The 18620-nt window shown below is 41.0% G+C and overlaps 1 protein-coding gene across 1 annotated transcript in view; it reads right to left on the reverse strand.

Moving 5' to 3' along the window:
• Positions 1 to 3300: 3300 nt before the first annotated feature.
• Positions 3301 to 18620, reverse strand: part of LOC129098413 (adenylate cyclase type 9-like) — a 29712-nt gene continuing 14392 nt past the window's right edge. Inside the window, exons 3-11 of the mRNA XM_054607415.1 lie at positions 10915 to 11087; positions 8380 to 8493; positions 7675 to 7931; positions 7301 to 7403; positions 6306 to 6514; positions 5410 to 5569; positions 5126 to 5268; positions 4890 to 4913; positions 3301 to 4660 (exon numbers count right to left, since the gene is read on the reverse strand). Coding sequence (XP_054463390.1) covers positions 3301 to 4660; positions 4890 to 4913; positions 5126 to 5268; positions 5410 to 5569; positions 6306 to 6514; positions 7301 to 7403; positions 7675 to 7931; positions 8380 to 8493; positions 10915 to 11087 — 2543 coding nt within the window. The remainder of the gene's footprint in view (positions 4661 to 4889; positions 4914 to 5125; positions 5269 to 5409; positions 5570 to 6305; positions 6515 to 7300; positions 7404 to 7674; positions 7932 to 8379; positions 8494 to 10914; positions 11088 to 18620) is intronic.

Consider the following 18620-nt stretch of genomic DNA (forward strand, 5'->3'; position numbering starts at 1 on the left):
ATGTAGTGTACAGGCTATAAATTCAACCGGACAACATTTCGCAGCCACTAACTTTATTCAGTTTTAACCTTCACTTGCATACCTATTAGCGTGCTATATACAAAAACTTTGCCAAAGAATGCAACAACTCATTTAAACTTGGCTGTAGCAGGATACTGAAACACTGCCTACCTGCAGACAGGTAGGCAGTGTTTCAGTATCCTGCTACAGCGGTAGTAGTATCTTGCCCATTTCATTTGGCCAGTTTGAATTTAAGAAAAACAGACGTCTGTACTGATTGAAGCATTACTGATTTAGCATGTCATACTTTTTGAAATGATAAGATTAGATCATCCTTTTCAAAACACATACAACCACATAGTTTTACAAACATTTTTTTAAACATATGCAGGCAAACAGAACACACAATTATTATTCCAACATTGTTAAAGTAACCCAGTTCTTTAGACTATTTAATACTCTAGTACATGCGCTTATATAAATAATAGAAAATGCTCAGATACTATACAATATAAAGGCATACTGTACATGAAAAGTGAGCGTCTTGTGCAAATGTGTTTTAACATTGAATATATAAATGACCTTTCTTGAACGTGCGCAACACAACCTGCAAATTAAGGAGAAGATAAGATAAACAAAGAAACTCCAAGAGATGGTAATAACACTCTTTGGCATCCACATCCTCACAGTTTGCCATTCTGCAGGGACAAAATGTGAATTACATCTTGATAAATCGAATCAAACAGCATTTAAGCTCACCTTTGTAGTAAAACATTGGGGGGAAAATAGATAAAAACAGGTGGCAATCAAAACTATGAGTTGTCTCACCTATCTTAGTGTTACTGTTTGTCCCAAATAAAACACTACTCCAGAAAAAAATGTTCAGAGTTCATAAAAAAACACTACAAAGTACCATAACCTCCATTAAGAACTTGACCATGGATAATGACAATAATTATTAGAAGCGCCCTTTTTGTAGTATAACAAACACAAATTTTGGGTTGGTTCAAGGGTTGTGTGCTCATAAGCATAAAGAAGGTAATTTTTCCTTGCAAACGAATTATTATTGCATTAAAATCAGCCAAGCAATAGATTCAGAACACAATGGTAGGCAAAGGCCAATTATTGTTGAATATGTTTGGTAGGTTTTTATTTCATTGTATATATTAAGAAAAGGCACTGCTCAACTTTCATGACCTAAGAAAAACCTAAACCATCACAATTAAGCATTAGTGAACATTCTTGTGCTTACCGTAAGCTTTTGAGAAATATTCTATTGTCTTAAAAAATTAAAGCAACTCAGAGCAGACGGAGAAAAAAAGATAAGGAAAATCAAGTTCAAAGTTAAAAAGGCACAAGCAACCTTATCTTCACACGCAGAAACATATTTAACCGTTATGGTAACGTTAAATGTGGCAGTTGGAATAAATGAATTGATGATAAATTAAGGCAAACTTGTTCCTTTTTTTTTGCAGTATTTGTCCTGTTTGCTTTAGTACTTTAAAGTAGGAATTATGAAATGGTAACATAACATGATGAGGTTAAGGTGTTGTTGCGGATATTGATAGGCAAAAATAAGACACTGAAGTGGATTTCAGGGTAAAACTTTTTTGCCTCTGAGCACACAATCCTTTTTTCTAAGAAACAATGACAAAGGGAACATTTGACAGCAACAGAGATGTACAGTTTAATCAGTTTTATTTCCTAAGTAGTATTATATGATAGCACATAATCAATTAAGTATAAAAGAAAGCTAAAAACACCTATGATATAAAATTGCACTGCCTTTGCATTTACAGTGCTATTACATCAAGTTTCATGCCATTAAAAATTGCAAAGCAGCGAATGCATCCAGCTGTTTCCATCTAGTAATGTCTTTCAAATCCTAGACATTAGAGAGCGGAGCTTCACATAAACAGTTCAAGTTTTGTGTAACAATAAATACAATAAAACACCTTTAGTGTTGATTTGTGACATTCCACTTTGATTATCCATTTCTTAAAAGCTCCTATTAACTAACACAGTATAATCCATAGCAAAACCTAGGCAGTTGTTTTCTCTAATTGATCTAAAGTAAAGACACTCCACAGGTACAGCAGTGCCTTGTAGTATCCATTGAAATACTCATCAACACTTAACACAGCTTGGGTTCCCATGAGAACTGGGAACATGAGGGAGGGCACAAACACTAGTCAAAGTTAACCTCGTCTACGTTGCTGTTGTTGCAAGCATGCTGATTAAATGTAGTTGAGACCATCGAGCCTCAGTACTGAAGCAGTACAAAGATCTTAAAGAGGCCAGAGAAAAAATTTGCCAGACCGGCAACCAAGATTTTTTTTCGACTGCGTTCCTGAACTGTTTGTCATCATCCTGCGGTTTCATCCATTCAGTCGAGTAACTCACATGGACCTCTTCTCATTAAACCCTTCATAATCTTGTTACTACACAAGACACATACAAACAAACACACACACACACACACACACACACACACACACACACACACACACTTTATGCATGCAAATCCGTCATAGGACACGCAGATCGGCCCCATCTGCCATTAGCCTGCATCGGTTAGTCTCAGCTGTGCCATTCATGAAGAGTTTTCTGGTTCTCATGAAGATCATGGAAACAGGCACTGGTGCAGATTTTACAAATACATATCTTTGAGTAACATCGTATTTCCCTTCACTTAACACATATTGTGATTCTCCTCACGCTGTAGAACTTTCCATAAGAAAGGTGAGCTCTTATTTGATAAAAGGCAAAATATCATAGCAAAGTATATTTTTACAAAATAAAGTAAAACAAAGCATATCGTTTTTTTCCAAAAAGTTAGCTTTTTTTTACAGTTTTCCCTTTTATGTTATGCTTCCCTTACTGAAAAAGGCTTAGTCTACACATTATTCTACTCTAAAGGCACTTAAAAGACATGAAATAATTAAGATTAAAGGTGTACAGATAATCAAGTAAATTAATGGGAGACGATGGGATCTGTAGCAGGAGAGAAGGTTCAGAGTCACGCATCACATCTTCCTATTTCCTCTGAGTGTTCCTGCCTGACACTCACTCTGTGGTCCAGCTAGCTCCATCCACTGATAACATCAGCCAATCAGATTGACAGCAAAAACAATCTTCTTCCTGGCTCATGCCGAGAAGAGGCCTATGGGTCTTTCTCTCGGATTCCAACCTCAAGAAGGACCAAATGTACAGCGATTCTATGAATGCCAACTGGCAGGAACAAGATCTTAAAGGGTAGATTATTTTTTTTATTATTAAAAGCGCCATTAAAGCAAATTCTTAAAGTCTGGTTAACTCTCCAACATTACTGTCATAATCGCCATCGCGTTTGTTCTTCTTGATGTCTTTCTGGATCATTGCTGTAGAATTTTGGGGTGTATTTTGCTGTACTGACGATGAGATGAGTTGTTTGTTATTTGCAGAAGAAGGAGGTCCTTCTAGGTGAGACGTAGAACGCCTGGCATGAGAGGTCTCTGTAGAGGGACGTCTTTCACGGCTGTCCACCTGTTTCTCATGGTAAAGCCCTTTGGCAGTAGAGGAAACGGCACTGGCACTGGGTACTGTAGTGTTGGTACTGCTTGCAGTTATGCCGGCTGTTGGCACCATGCTGGCAATTTCATCAGTGGGCGAGCGCCCAATGCTTCCATCCACCTGTGCTCGGATCTCTGGTGAGACTGAGAGTTGGTACTGAGGCACAGGGCCGCTGTCACTGCTCTTCGGGTAAAGGAAGGTTTTCATCTGACCTTTGCCTTTGACATTAACTGTGCCACGGTAGTCAAACTCATAATCCATGGCACTGAGTACACAATAGCTCTCCTCGCTGACCTGGACACGACACTCCACACCTGTAGTGTCCATGCGACTGGCGATGTTGACTGTGTCGCCCCAGATATCGTAGAGAAGCTTAGTGGTGCCAATTACACCGGCTGTTAGAGGCCCGTGATTGAATCCAATGCGAAGCTTGAACCCAAAGCCCAGCATGTTCTTGTTGAAGTCGTCTACCACACGCATCATTTCAAGGGCAAATTCGAAAAGAGCACGGAGGTGTGCATGAGGATGTGCCGCATCTGCACACTGCTGCGCATTGAGTCCTGCTGCCGCCATGTATGTGGCACCAATGGTTTTGATCTTTTCCATATTTGAGAAGGCAGGCTTCCGCAACAGCTCATCAAAGTCTCCAATTAGCTCGTTGAGGACCCGATAACACTCCTTGCCTCCCTCATAGCTTTCCTCATAAAACTCACTGAAGTTAACGATGCTGGCAAATATTACACCCACATTGTCGTGGTTCTTGGAGTAGCTCTGGGTGACCTTCAGCTGCTCGGCCACATGGATAGGGATGATATTGCGAAGCAGCCAGTCAGCCTGGTCCCTCATGTTCTGGATCTTGATGCGATGTTGATCCGCCTCCACGTTGCCATGGTAATGAAGGCGGTGACTGACCTCAAATTCACGGTTAAGGAACCAGATGAGAAGAAGGACCAGAGAAAAGGCCACGCAGGCCTCAGGGCCCAGCAGGTCCTGTGGGTCTGGGTCTGCTGGGCTGTCAGACATGAAGATGGAGCTGTTGCTACTGCTGTTGCTGTTGTTGCTGCTGCTGTTGCTGTTGCTGTTGTTGGTATTACTCTGGCCATCTGACCTGGTGGAGAGAAAGAGAGAGAAAAACAGTAAAACAGAAAGATAGAATAAATATTTTGCTTTTAAAATAAGTTTGCAGCTTCTATTGCTGCAAGTGATAACCACAACTACAGAATCTTTTGGAAAAGGTTGCTTGCTTCTCACTAAAAGTTAAACTCTGCTACACAATAGTTATTACCAGCAATCATCTACCAAAGTGAACTGACTCTTACAATATTCACTGCACTTACCAGAAAAACAGATTCTTAGCAACACTGGAAGAGATAAAACACACATAGCACTAATTAATGCATCAAGTGCATGTAGAAATCCAGCACTATCCAACACAAACTTGTGCTCTTTTCTTCCATGAGTAAGTTTTCAGTGTCAGCATATTATCTCTACACTATTATTGGACACACAATTCAATTATATCACATTTTAAAAATATGTTATTTCCTTTCATTATCTCTTGAGTATGTCATACCTGCAGGGGGAGCTGAAGAGTAAGGCAAGGAGTGTTAGTCCCACCAGAGTCGCTAGAACTGAGCGCATCCAGTAGCTGAGTTGGCAGAAGTTACAGTACTGAATGATGGCTATGATGACGGCACAGCAGATGAACATGGTGAACTGGGGAAAATATGGGGCACAGAGTCATTAGTCAAAAGAACCCTTAAGATTATCACATAAATTCCACTGACTTTTAGCATTATTAAGATATTGTACTAACAACTTAAAGACATATGCCAAAATATGAAACTCCAAATCCACCTGGATGGAGAGATGCATGTCACAGGCAACATGAGAGAAGACAGCCACAGTGGGCAGGGACACCAGGACAGCTCCTATAAAGTGACGCGCAATCCAGCCTGAAATGGCTCTCATCAGCACCCGAGTGCAATTCAGCACACTGTCCAGGTAGAAAGCCATTCTGGAGAGGAGAAACAATACCATGTGATTTATATAGAGATTATTATGATGTATAACAGATTCATGAAGTGTTTATCGGATACTTGAGTGTCCTGTTTAACCCCCGTCGAATCCCAACCTGATTACAGACGTGATTGTCGACACCTTGATTTGCATTCAAAGTGGGTATATCAAAAGAGCACAAATATATTTATGTTAAAAGAGCGTTTTTGCTCCAGGGCCCCCTATTTCTAATACAACACAACTGAGTTTGCCCTGGAAGCCAAACAAGTATACATGTCAACATTTTCTCTCCCTTTGTCTATCCATTTCCCTGTGCTTTCCAACTGTCTTAGAGCAGCATACCACCCACTCTATTTACCCATTAGAAATCACAAGACCATCAACAATATGGCCAAAAAGGTAAAATGGAAACTAATAATCCAGATAGTTTATTTTTTCATTTCTTTGTCATGCCAAATTTATGGTCCATCCCACATGGGATTACAAGACACCACTATTTTACAAAACATACATTTTCCAGTTATACATATACATACAAATAAAAGAATACCACGTCATAAAAAACCAAAGTCATAAAGTTACAACATCATTACTCTTTAATTAAAAAACTAACAAATTAAAACAGGAAAAAATATCTAGAGGGCAGTATGTAACAATGAACTCTAAACACTTAGGGGTCTTCTGATATTGTCTCGCAGAAGGTTAAGACCAATACTTTCTTTTCAGTATCTCACCGTATAGCAAACAGCAAAGCCAGAGCCTCCAACAGGGCGGCTACGGTTGTCAGAATGAGTGCTGGTGTTGAGAAACTCTGATGGGAAACAAGCGGTCGAAGGAAACAGGCCAGTGAGAGAGCCAGAAACACTGAACAGCACAGCAGCATGTCGAGAAAAGAGCTGAACGTTGGACTGGCGAAAGTCTGCACTGGTGCTTGGCTTTCCACCTGGGAGGAAAAAAACAAGCAATAGCATAGAAAAATTCAAAAATACTAAAGAAATAAAAGAATATTAGTAAATATACTAACAATTTGTAATTAAGGGAAGCTTATGTTTCCAAAATGAGAGTTTTGCATTCATAAAGAGTAGTCAGTGAAATATAACCAAACGGCAGATGCATGCTAAAAAAAGTCTCACCATTCAGGATGACTTGATGATGACTGAAATTAATTTTCCAACAATCAATGATAATTCAATGACTTAGGTAAGTTTCTACTGAAATCCATCCTTTTTCCAAAAGTCAGTGACTCAGACTCTCAACTACACAATGTAGCAACAGTTGCAGCCCAAAGAGTGAAGATGCACTTCTGAGGTTACACCAGCAGAGGACATCACAAACTAACACAAAACTACTTTTAAGGTCCTGCAGTGATTTCTCTTTGCCGCAGTCTTGACCAGTCTGGGCATAACGCAGTGCTAACAGGCTTCCCAGACAAGACACAGACTTGCAGAGAAACACAAACAGGCAGAAAGACATGCACAAATACAGGTAGATGCTCACAGGTGGAGACAGTTGGGAGTTGGGATGACTGGAATCACAGAAAACAAACTGTTTTTCCTCTGACAGTTGTAAAACTCATAGTCATATTTAAGACAACTACGTTAAGCTCATTCATGGATGATGTAAAAGATAAACAGACACAAACATATGCATGTACAACCATTAAACACACAGGCATACATGCACCATTATGTTATCCACAAACACAGCTCTCACAACCACGCACACACACCTCCTCCTGGTAGCTTATCCGGTAAGCAGACTCCAGGCTACTCTCCAGGAAGGTGAGGCTCAGCTTGTTTATGGGAGGTCTGTAGAAATAGTCCTTCATAAGGCTGTCAGAGAGACAGAGGAATGTCAGTAGAAATTATGTTCATTCTGGATTTTATACATTACAATCAACTAACTAAAATAAATCTGGGAAATTGACAATATCAATCAAGATTGACTTCCTGTTTATTGTATTTATTTTTAGGTCTTTCTAAAGCCGGACTCTACAGCCTAATCGGGGTCACCCCAATAAAATCAAAAACTTTAATTGTATTTTTAACATGACCTAAAATCTGGATGATAAGTAAGCATGATCAGTAAGCAGCGGGACCCAACCTGTCCTCTTTAATAACATCCACAAAGTGAGCATCGCTCCTCTCCCTGAAGTTCTTGGAGCGTAGAGGGATGAGCGCTGAATGGTCCATGCCCATGGCTCCTCCGCTCCACGTCTTCTTCTCCTTCTCCTGCAGCATCTCACATAGTGACGTCTGGCTGTTGTTCAAGGCTTCCAGCTGAGGACTGAGCAGGCCGTTAAGGGCCTTGGGGCTGCGCCCTGCAGAAACAGCTGGTGAACACTTCAGATTTGAAATGTCCTAAAGTGAAAAGACAAGGGAGAGAAGACCTGACTTTCTAAAAAAGAAAGCATGGGTAATGGATTTTTGATTTGGAAAAAGGGTCAGCAATGAAAAGAAGTAGTCTAAATATGAAATATAAAGCTTAAGAGTGTGCTACAGTCACACCAATATAAATGCATGTGTGTGACACATTTTATCTGGGACTCATGAAGTTCTATTTCCTTGAACTATTTTTAAGTCCTGCTTTTTGCTGCCGGGCCAGAGGAAATGTAATCAGACTTGGTTCCACGATACCCCAATATTTGACAGGTAAGCGATGAAAAATAACTACATTAAATATACTGGACATACATATCAAGAGTGCCAAACTCTTGTTCAAACTGTGGAAAGTCAAACAGCATCTTAGATAAACAGTTTAAGTATAGTAGTATTATCTGTTTGGTGATGGAAATAACAACAGACTAACCTTGTTGCTGATGGTCTTGTTGTCGTCATGGCAGCCATTGTGCACAGCTACAGCTTCCTCCAGAACCTGATCCTCCCCTGGTATCAGTACAACACTGCAGGATATACAAGGAGACTGTAGGGAGGTAGAGATTGGGGCGTTCAGCATTTGGGGGCAGGAACAAAGAAAGATAATTAATACATTGAGAGATACAGATCAAAGAAAGCATGTAAGCAGAGAAATACATGAAACACTGGCAGACATCTAGTACAAGAGTCTTGGGGGATGACAAAATGACAAAAGAGAGATGGTAAAAAAACATGCATCAGCAATGATCACAACAGCAGTGTGGCAGCAAGAAGACAAAACTTTTCATCTAAATGCAAACTAAGGATGCTGTGATGAGTTTCATCTTACAAATCTGTATTATCTTAAATTAATTTATTAATGTTAAAATTAATAATTTTGAGATGGAGTAAACAAGAAGCGTTGAAGAAGTCTGCGCACGTTCAAGGTCTTTGTTTTCATCCAAATCATCTTCTTCGAATAATAACGGAATGTGTGTGTGTGTATGAGAAAGAGATTTGTGTGACAGTTATACAGTGCTATGAATGACCATGACACTGACACTGCAAGGCACTGTGAAATATTGAGAAGCCAAAACACACACACCAATGTTTTAGTACTAGAGACCGCACTCAAGACCACTTTTTGAAGGTCTCAGTCTTGGATTGGACCGCATTTTCACTCTATCTTGTTTTGCCCTCAGACAAGGAGGACTCAGGATTTTATTTCAAGACTGGTCAAGGCCACAACTGTGCAGATATCACAAACTTGTCTGTGCATTGTCTAATTTATTATTGGTCTCAACCCCTCAAAGTCTTGGTCTGTCTCGGTCTCTCTGTCTTGGTTTCAGTTTAGGTGGCCTTGGCTAAAACACTGATACCCACTATATAATGGTAACACACAGAGATTGCACACACTGTGTGCCTGCATGCTACATTAGCCATGCAAACATGGATTACCACACCTGCCCTATGAATCCTTTCACAAATTAAAATGTCGTTGAGTCTTTTTGAAGATTTCTGAGAGTTTAATCCTTCAGTGTGAGCCATATCTGTATATGAGGGAGAGCCACGCTTGAAGATGAAAAGCTGTAAATGGATTCTTCAGATGAAGGCAGAAAAAATTGAGAAGAAGGACATCCCATCTCCCTGCTTGAGCCCATTACAATACCGAGGACCCCAACTGTTCCCCCTAATATCCCTCTCCCATCAACCTGGCCTGGCAGAGATCTGAAAGATCTGTGGAGGATTAATTGGGGTGAATTTAAGGCACAGTGGTGCGGAGTTCTGAGGGTAATTATAAATATAATTTGTTGCACAGTTTTTGTGAGTCCATGACCTAGTGGTACAATTTGGAAGCAAATGAGACATTTCCCTTGAAGGCAGAGTTAAGGAGGACACAGTGGATGGATATTTTCTGGATTGATGAGCAGAGCATGATGATGGATCAGTTAATAGACTTTGTAGACTGCCCGCTGGGGAGAACAGCGCTTTTCATTGCCCAATTAATAAGATCTCACTGTTCTGTTCTAAGATTCTTATAATACGGATTTAATGAGGACTGAGGTGCTACACTAATGGAGGCGTGAGCGGATGCATACATACAGATCCATACAAAAGTGAAAAGAGAGATAAACAAAGACCTTTTTTCCCTGCAGGTTGCCCATGGTGAAGGCCATGTAATTACTAGCAAGAGTACACTAGATGATAAAATTATCCAACCGAGAAACCCAGACCAGTGTTGCCAATTCTTTTACAATGGAAGCAGCTAGCAGCACTAAATCTTGCAAGAGAGTCGCCAAGTGGGCCACACTGACAGCCTGTTGCTTCAGGCCTCCCTCTAAAGCCACTCCCCCAAATTATCATTATGAACGTAAACAACGAACATGTCTATTGTTAGTACTCAAAGCTGTCAAGCTACAAGTTTGTGGTAGACTGGGGTGACGGGTAGTTAGTGCGTGGACAGACTAATCCCAGGTAGGCGGGCAAGCAGGTAGCGCGTCCAATCATTACACTCTGAGCCGAGTCAAATGATTCAATAGGCTTATTACAGTCATGCGACAGCCACAGTTACCCAATTTTTTTTTTTTTTTGTTGAGGCATTTGAAAACTAACACAAAAATACCAAACAAAATTTGTGAAAATTACCAACCCTGCCTTTTATGGTTTTAACAATTCGAATGCGTGGTAATGGCATGGGTGAAAGCCATTCTTTTTCATTTCCTTTCCTCAAGACAAAATGGAAGCTACTTGCATGCACACAAAAAAATAAAATATTAAAGCTTCTGATACACCCACATAAACAAAAGTACACAGAGAGCGAAAGGATGAATATCAAAGAGACTGTATCAGAACATGCAGCTCAGTTTTCTGCCTCAGGCAATATTGATGTGCAAAGAAAACTGATCCCACATCCTCAACAACATGGCTTATGTTTTATATAATTTTCTTAGAGGTAGTGTGCATTTACCTTAGCACTGTCTGCATTTACCTTAGCACTCTCTGGAGGCAGGGTCGATGCTGAAGGGGCTCCATCAGGTGTGCTCACCTTGGAGGTGGGGCTCCGACCATCTACAAGCTCAGGCCCCGCCAAACCCAACTGAGAGCAGCTGCAGAGAGAGTGAGGCTCCACCTTCCTGCCAGAGATCAGGTAGGTCTTCAGGCCTGGAGGGACAGAGACATAAATAGAGGAAGATGTCACTTCAGATCAGTTGTTATTCTCAGATGAATCTGGAAGATTCCTGAGTTTGGTTAAGTCATCCCTTTTTGGTGGTTGTGGAGTTGTTTTAGGATTCAGCAGAGGCTCAGCATCCAGCACAATGCATTTCCCCATTGAGTTATGTTAGCAGGCTCTTGCATGAAAGTAGAATAAAGAGAAGGAGAAGCAGAGAATACCAATATATCCCAGTTGAAAAAGCCAAGGTCACTCATGAGTCATTCTTATGGATCTATATATATTTTTTTCTCTGCAATAAGAAATTCATCTTTCATAAATGTATCCTAAAGGTGCATGTGCACATGCATCTCTGGCAGGATTCCGTGAATTTGAGGTCCCAATGGTAGACAGTAAAGAGTTTCAGACACAGCAGGCCAGGGACAAATATTTGAACACCCGCGTCCTCCAACTTCTATCAACATGTTATCATTTCTGTCAGTTTACAAGGTGTGTGTGTGTGTGTGTGTGTGTGTGTGTGTGTGTGTGTGTGTGTGTGTGTGTGTGTGTGTGTGTGTGTGTGTGTGTGTGTGTGTGTGTGTGTGTGTGTGTGTGTGTGCAACCTTTAACCAAAAATCAAGCCTCCAGCCTACAAAAGTGACCACTTTGCCCAAGACAATAACACAACATGCAATGTGGAGAAATGTCTTTCAAATTATCTAACTGCTTAGAAACACAACATTTTTCACTTTTACAACATTGGATGCATGCACAAGCCTGCATATTTCACACTCTCAGTAAGTTCCGGAGACTAAGTAAACTAAGTGCTTCTTACTGAACCCCTCTTCATATTTACCCCATCTGTCTGCAACAATGCAGTCGCAAGCCACATCCACACTGACAGGTATCTGTTTGTGTGTGTCTGTGTGTGTGTGTGTGTGTGTGTGTGTGTGTGTGTGTGTGTGTGTGTGTGTGTGTGTGTGTGTGTGTGTGTGTGTGTGTGTGTGTGTGTGTGTGTGTGTATGTCAGCAACATAGGTAAGTACCTGGGACAGTGTGCTTAGCAACATAATTCAACTGTCATTGAAGCCGCAGCTTCTGGCTCTGAGCATTGTCTGCCCTGAGTACTTCAGACAGGCCTGCCACTGCCTCGCCTCTGCTGAGCCACCCTGGGGCTGCACTCTGACACACTCACAAAGACCACACATGTGACACGAAGGTACATGGTCTCGTTTGAAATGATACATATGCACAAACATATATACAAATACTGAGATAAGCAGATCAAGAAGCAAAGAAAAAAGAAAAAAAACATGCACTGAAAGAGACAGTATGTAAACACAAGTTCAACTATGAGACACTCCAAAAAAAAAAAACACCCCCTCCAATCACCTACACACATTCAACCGCATATACACACAGCGCGGAGGTGTAGATGGACGGCTTTGCTGTAGCTGGGTCGATAGCCAGGTGGCTGAGGATTCAGGGATGGGCAGGCGGTAAACAGCAGTAACAAAGAACTAATTCCCTGCACCAGTGATACAGAATGACACAGCAGCAAGAAGAGGCAGCGGCCTCTAAGGAGGAAATTGTGTGAGTGTGTCTTAGTGTCAAAGGACACACACAATACACACACACACTGCGTTGACTGATTTCATTAGCTTGCTAATCAAATCCTTCCCTGCCTCCCACCAGGACACGCAATGACTTCTGCTTCTGCTCATGGGTCAACAGGGTTGCTTTTCCCCTTTCCTCTGGGTTTCTCTTTCTCTTTGTGTTCTCTTTCCCTCAACACAGTGTTTTCTAAAAGCACCACAGGTAAAGACATCTTCAAATGATGTATGTAAAGGAGCAAATAAAATGTAAAAGTCTCATTTTTCCCCATGACACGTGGGCAGATTTCAATAGCTCTCTTGTCTGTTCACTGAGATTTCGTCAAGCCAGATTCTGTTTTTGGAGTCAAAGAGACGGTCATGTCCATTTCAGGCTGAAACACAAAACTTCCAAAGCATATGAATCACACTGTATTATATATCAATATATTAAGAGTCGCGTTTTATGCAAATTTTAGATCTGCTGTTAAAGCAATGGTGCCGGCTGAGTAATAATAAAACTGTATAAGACGGGGAGAGAGCCAAATCGAAATCACTGGACCATTCTGCCTGTATTCCCTAGCGTAACAGCTTATTAAAGATAATGAAGTGTTTCAAGCAAGATAATACACACAGCAACACATTACTAGAGCAGAACAATTGATAGTAGATGAAATGTAAAAAAAAAAGACAATTACAAACAAGATGCCAGACATGAATACAAAACTGGATAAGAGGTGGAACAAAAACTGGAGAAAATTGGTCAAAACTCTTAAGAAAACAACAGCAAGCTGTTGCTAAGGGAGCTGACGGGAGATCAGCTGCAGCTTCAGTCAAAATAAATGTGTTGCTGGCTTGATTTCAGACATTTTAGTGCTCTCCTTCTCTCAGACGAAAAGCAGAGAAATGTGGTTCATGTTTACAGACGGGAATCCATGGCCATCTCTTTCAGAGTTTAATGTGGATGCATTTTAGATGGATCACATTTTGTGAACAGCTTGTTTCAGAGAGGGTCCTGACGGCCAGAGAAGAGCAAGATAAATCGACTGCAGGGGCTTGCAAAGTTGCACAGCATGTGATCTGTATTTGTTTGTATGAGGGGTTATATGAGAACAAGTGTCTGCAGATGTTTGTCCAGTGTTTTGGGCAATTCTGAGACAATCTCTCACCATAACAATCCAACCTTGTGGTAGATGAAATTACAGTGTTGTCATGCAGTAAATTGTGGCTCTGATAAACTGGCCTGACCAGCAGCTGGCCCCAACGTCCACTTCAGCTAGGTCCAACATCATCAGAACAGCTGTGCCCTAAAGGCCTTTGGCAGGGAAAAAGGTCAGGAAACATCATGCTTGTTTATTTCTAGCTAAGTGTGTCTGACTACGCATCGGTCAGTCTGTGCACATATTCTAAATTATCTGTGATAAAAGTACATGTACATGTGTTTGCGGCTCTCCATGTCTGATGACCCTGGGCTAATTGAAGAGCATCATAGTGTTGAAGCCTCTAGGCAATATGGGACTTGAAGTGTCCCGTCCAGTGCTATCAGCTGACAGGTAACAGTAGATAACCTTTCCCCATGAGAGCCCAGTCACATTATCTCCCCCTCCAGGCCCTTTTGTACAGGACAGAAGAGAGCGACATGAAAAAAGCACTTTGCAATAACACCATCACCTCTGCTCCTCCCTCTCTCGCCTCCTCATTGTACCCCTTGGGATACACAACTGAAGAAGATAAGAATAGTTAAATTGTGTGTAAAAAAGCCCATGAATGGAACAGTAGCTAGAAACACTAATAGCTTTGGTCGTTTATCTCACACCAACACCTTTGCTTTCAAACTCCAGAAATTCTTGCAACCCAAGTGATGCTGAACATCCAATGCTGCTGTCCCATGGAGGTTTACTAAATGCAGCAGAACACAGAGGGCAATGGCGAGGGAAGGAGAGTTGGCAGATATGCTTGGATCAGCACACACACACGCACGCACACACACACACACACACACACACACACACACACACGCACACACACACACACACACACACACACACACACACGCACGCACGCACGCACACGCACGCACACACACACACACACACAAACCTAAACAGATCATGTGCCTTACTGATAATGACAGATTTGCCTTCCAGGGCCAGGTATGGGAGCAGGAGGGCAGAGGAGCAGGTGGTGCAGAGAAACTAGCATGGGCAGCTCTCCATGCCAGTTGGCACTGCCAGCGAGCAGCCTCCACTCTCCCCTCCACTGCTGCCGCGTCCTGGGATATACTGTACACCCTGTCCCTATCGGGGGGAAGAGGGCAGCAGGAACAGAAGGGGACCTGTCCAGTATGACAAGCTGTTTAGGCAAACTTCATTACTTAGGAGTGGTGGCAGAGATAAGATCGCAGATATGAAAGAAGTGGAGGCTAGTGTGTGTCTGTGAGTTGTTTGGTAGTGGTGGTGGAATGAAAAAAATACGTGTGCTGTCTATGAGTGAACCCATTCAGTCAGAAAGCATGAAAGACGTATACATTTTCCATAAGGAATCCTCAAGGGACTCCCACTGTCATTTCTGACAGTAAAGAAGAAGCAGAGTTTATGCATGGCTCCTGAGTCGAGGACGGGTGGGAGGGGGGGAGGGCGAGTGTTGACCTTAGTTTTTACAACACTTCTGCTGAGCCCAGGTTATGTCTAAAGCATTAAAGGGCATGCAAGAAAATGAGCAGAATTATTCACAATGTTAAATTAGGGCAGAGTCAAGAGAAGTCGTATGATGAATAATATAGAAGAGAGGATGTTTCACACTTTGCTCAATTTATTACGTACCTAAACAAGCATGGTGAGCTAAATGCTGATTGTTTTAAATATAGATTATATGTGCTTACAAGCGCACTGGGCATCTATCCAACAACACTCTTTATCAATGCCCAGCATATGTAGCATTAAAGTAAGCCTCTGATGAATTTAAAGTAGAACTGTAAAACAACACAGATTTATCAACCTGTAAAGACTTTCACATCCTGTTTCTATCTATATATACTTTTTTATTTTCGGTTGAATAAGGCTATTGTCGGCTAAGGACTCCTTTTTATATGGTCCAAAAAGATTTTAGCATTAATTTGATAAGGTACCTTGTATGGGTATTTCATTCTCTGGATTAGCCTAAAAAGTTCTCAACCAGTTATTAAGTCAATAAACAAATTCACAATTGGAAATGCAAAGTACTCAAAAGTACTAAAAGACCTTACTTAGTACTAGTTGTTACGGTCTACCTCTGACTCAAACAAGTGTAAAGACGTTTAAAAAATGCAGGAGCACTTCCACTGTGCAATGAGGGATTTGCAGCATAGCTTAATCAGGGCTTTGAATTGGGCACATTGTTGCCAGTTTCCACATCAGTCATTTCAAAGTGTTCCTGCTTCCTTTGAGTAATTGTACTTATTTGCTGCCTAATGTATTTTAATCCCACTGGTACACAACAACAGTGGTTCCCCAACCTCAGGGCAAAAACCCCCAACAAGGTGTTACAAGATGATTAACTGAAGACAAAAGCAGGAAAAAAAGATTCAAAACTCCTTTATTTCTTGTAATTGTAGTTTTTTGACCTCATTGAGACTCTTTTTTCCATGAAACAAATTTGTGCCAACAAATTGGTTGACATGTAATTGATAATGACAGGTTGTAAGTATGTTTTCTTTCTTTTAGGGGGGCACAAACCAAAAGGTTTGTGAACTACTGCAGTATGGCACTGGTATTTGACAAACAAGGTGTTTTAGACAGGCTATAACTCAAGTTGGGCCTTCTATGTACACGTCAAACTCACTGAGGCGCAGCTAAACCAATAAAGTTTTTCACAAACACCTGAGATAACCCACAGTGAGCTCCTGGAACGAGTTACATAAGCAATAAATAGAGACATCAAGTCTTGGACACCACCTGGGCTTTCTCAGCACATTAGCTTTCCGAGTTGTGTAAAACAAACAACACACGTCTCTTAACTGTGAACTATGTCACAGCACTTCTCTACTCTACATAAACAAACAACAAGCATACCGAGGTCTCTCTTCCCACTGCTATCAGGAAAGTCTGTTTATATCCTTCCCCTTTTTCTGTCCCTCAATGCTGTAAACAGGAGTGGCACTAAAACAAAAGTTCCATATTTGGCTGGTGGATTTTTTTTTCCTGGCTTCAATCCTACCTCATCGTGGCTCACTCAAAACCACAATAGAAACACTTGACATCCCTCCAAAGTCTTTTACTCTCGCTTGGCTGCGTCTGTCTCTACACACTCTGCACTCGATTTGGATTTTGCGTCTTCGATCCTTCCATCTTTGACAATCCCAGTCTGCCATGGTCTGCTGGCAGTACAATAGATAGGCAGTTGACAACCCTCCAAAATCTTAACCCAAACCCCCGCCCCACCTCCACCCTTTGCTCAGTGGCCTGTATTTTCTTAATGTTTTGTCATTCTCACTGTAACTCACTGTCTGTCTTTCTTTCACCCTCTCTCTCTCTCTCTCTCTCTCTCTCTCTCTCTCTTTGTCCCGCATCAAACTATCCTCACTGTTCTTTTGAGTCCGAGCCAATATCTGTTTAACTCATCACCACATAGGCTTTAAGGGGCAGTTGCCACCGCTGACATCATTTTGAAAGCTCAAACTCACTTTCCATAATCTTTTTTTTACACCATCGTCTTCTACTCTGTCAAACCCTTTACCCATGCATTCTCCTCTGAATGCTAATGACCCCGACCGCTTTTCATCTCTTTGATAATGGTGACCATATTTGTCCATTTCACTTGTTTCCTGCTCCATTTGTTTCATAGATTTTCAGTTTAAATGTTCTTTATAGTGGTGATCTGCCTTGCATTAACTTGTTTTGTAATATAAATAAATCACCCCTAAATAAATCATACTATGTATATTTCATTTGTTTTAAAAATATATATAAAGACAAAGATTGACTATGGCAGAATAAAATAACGTCTACTTTTAATGAGCTGTACAGAAAAGCCATGTCTTTAGCTTTGTGATAATGCATATTTCAGTTGATACAGTGAGTTTTTTTCATGACTTATTTAGCGCGAGACATCTAGGACTCTCATTGCAAGCCCAGGACATTACAAATTCTGAATAAAATCTCTCCTAATAATTACTTTTACAAGCAGGTCTTTGTATAATGTTCGGTTCAATTCCTTTTTCTTTGTTGTCTTATACATTCCTCCTATGTTTATTCTTCAACTTGTGATTCTTTTTATTCTCCTTCTGTACATTCTTTGAGATAACTTTTGATGCATTCACTAAATATACTTTCAATAATTCTATAATACGTTATTATTATTGACAGTGACAGAATTTGTGACTCGGGGTAAATGATTAAAGCAAACAGACAGCACAGACAAACATCTCCCTCCTTCTCATGCTCCACCTCTCATTGCCTTCTGCTCTAATTCCATAGACTTTGCTTACTCAACATTTTGACTAATGGCATCTTTACTGCGGGTTGATGAAGAAAATTTGCTGGATCTTCTGCTGAGCACTGTGCTACTCCCGGAGGAGTTTATCTGAATCAGGCCAATGATAGGATAATTAATAAGGTTGCTAACTACAACCCAACATCAGACCACTCCAGAAACCTCTGTATCATATGCTGCAAAAGACAGAGACACAACTTGTATGTATGTTGATGACTGCTTGCACTATTTTAATTGACAGGTTCATTAAATCCACAGTTAAGCACTGGGCAGGAAACAATTTGATATCCAGCCTGTAAAGATGACCATTGCAGTAATGTTTGTTGATAAAGGTGTCATTTACAAAACAGTGGTGCCAGCACTCTGACTCAACCGTTGCAGAATGAGACGCGAATGAGACGGCAGCAAGATGGACGGTACGAAAATGGAAGAAAAAATAGGAGACTGTGAGGCTGAAAGGAGAAGAGACAAGAAGAGACACAGA

Source organism: Anoplopoma fimbria, chromosome 11, assembly GCF_027596085.1.
Source record: "Anoplopoma fimbria isolate UVic2021 breed Golden Eagle Sablefish chromosome 11, Afim_UVic_2022, whole genome shotgun sequence".
Taxonomy (NCBI): domain Eukaryota; kingdom Metazoa; phylum Chordata; class Actinopteri; order Perciformes; family Anoplopomatidae; genus Anoplopoma; species Anoplopoma fimbria.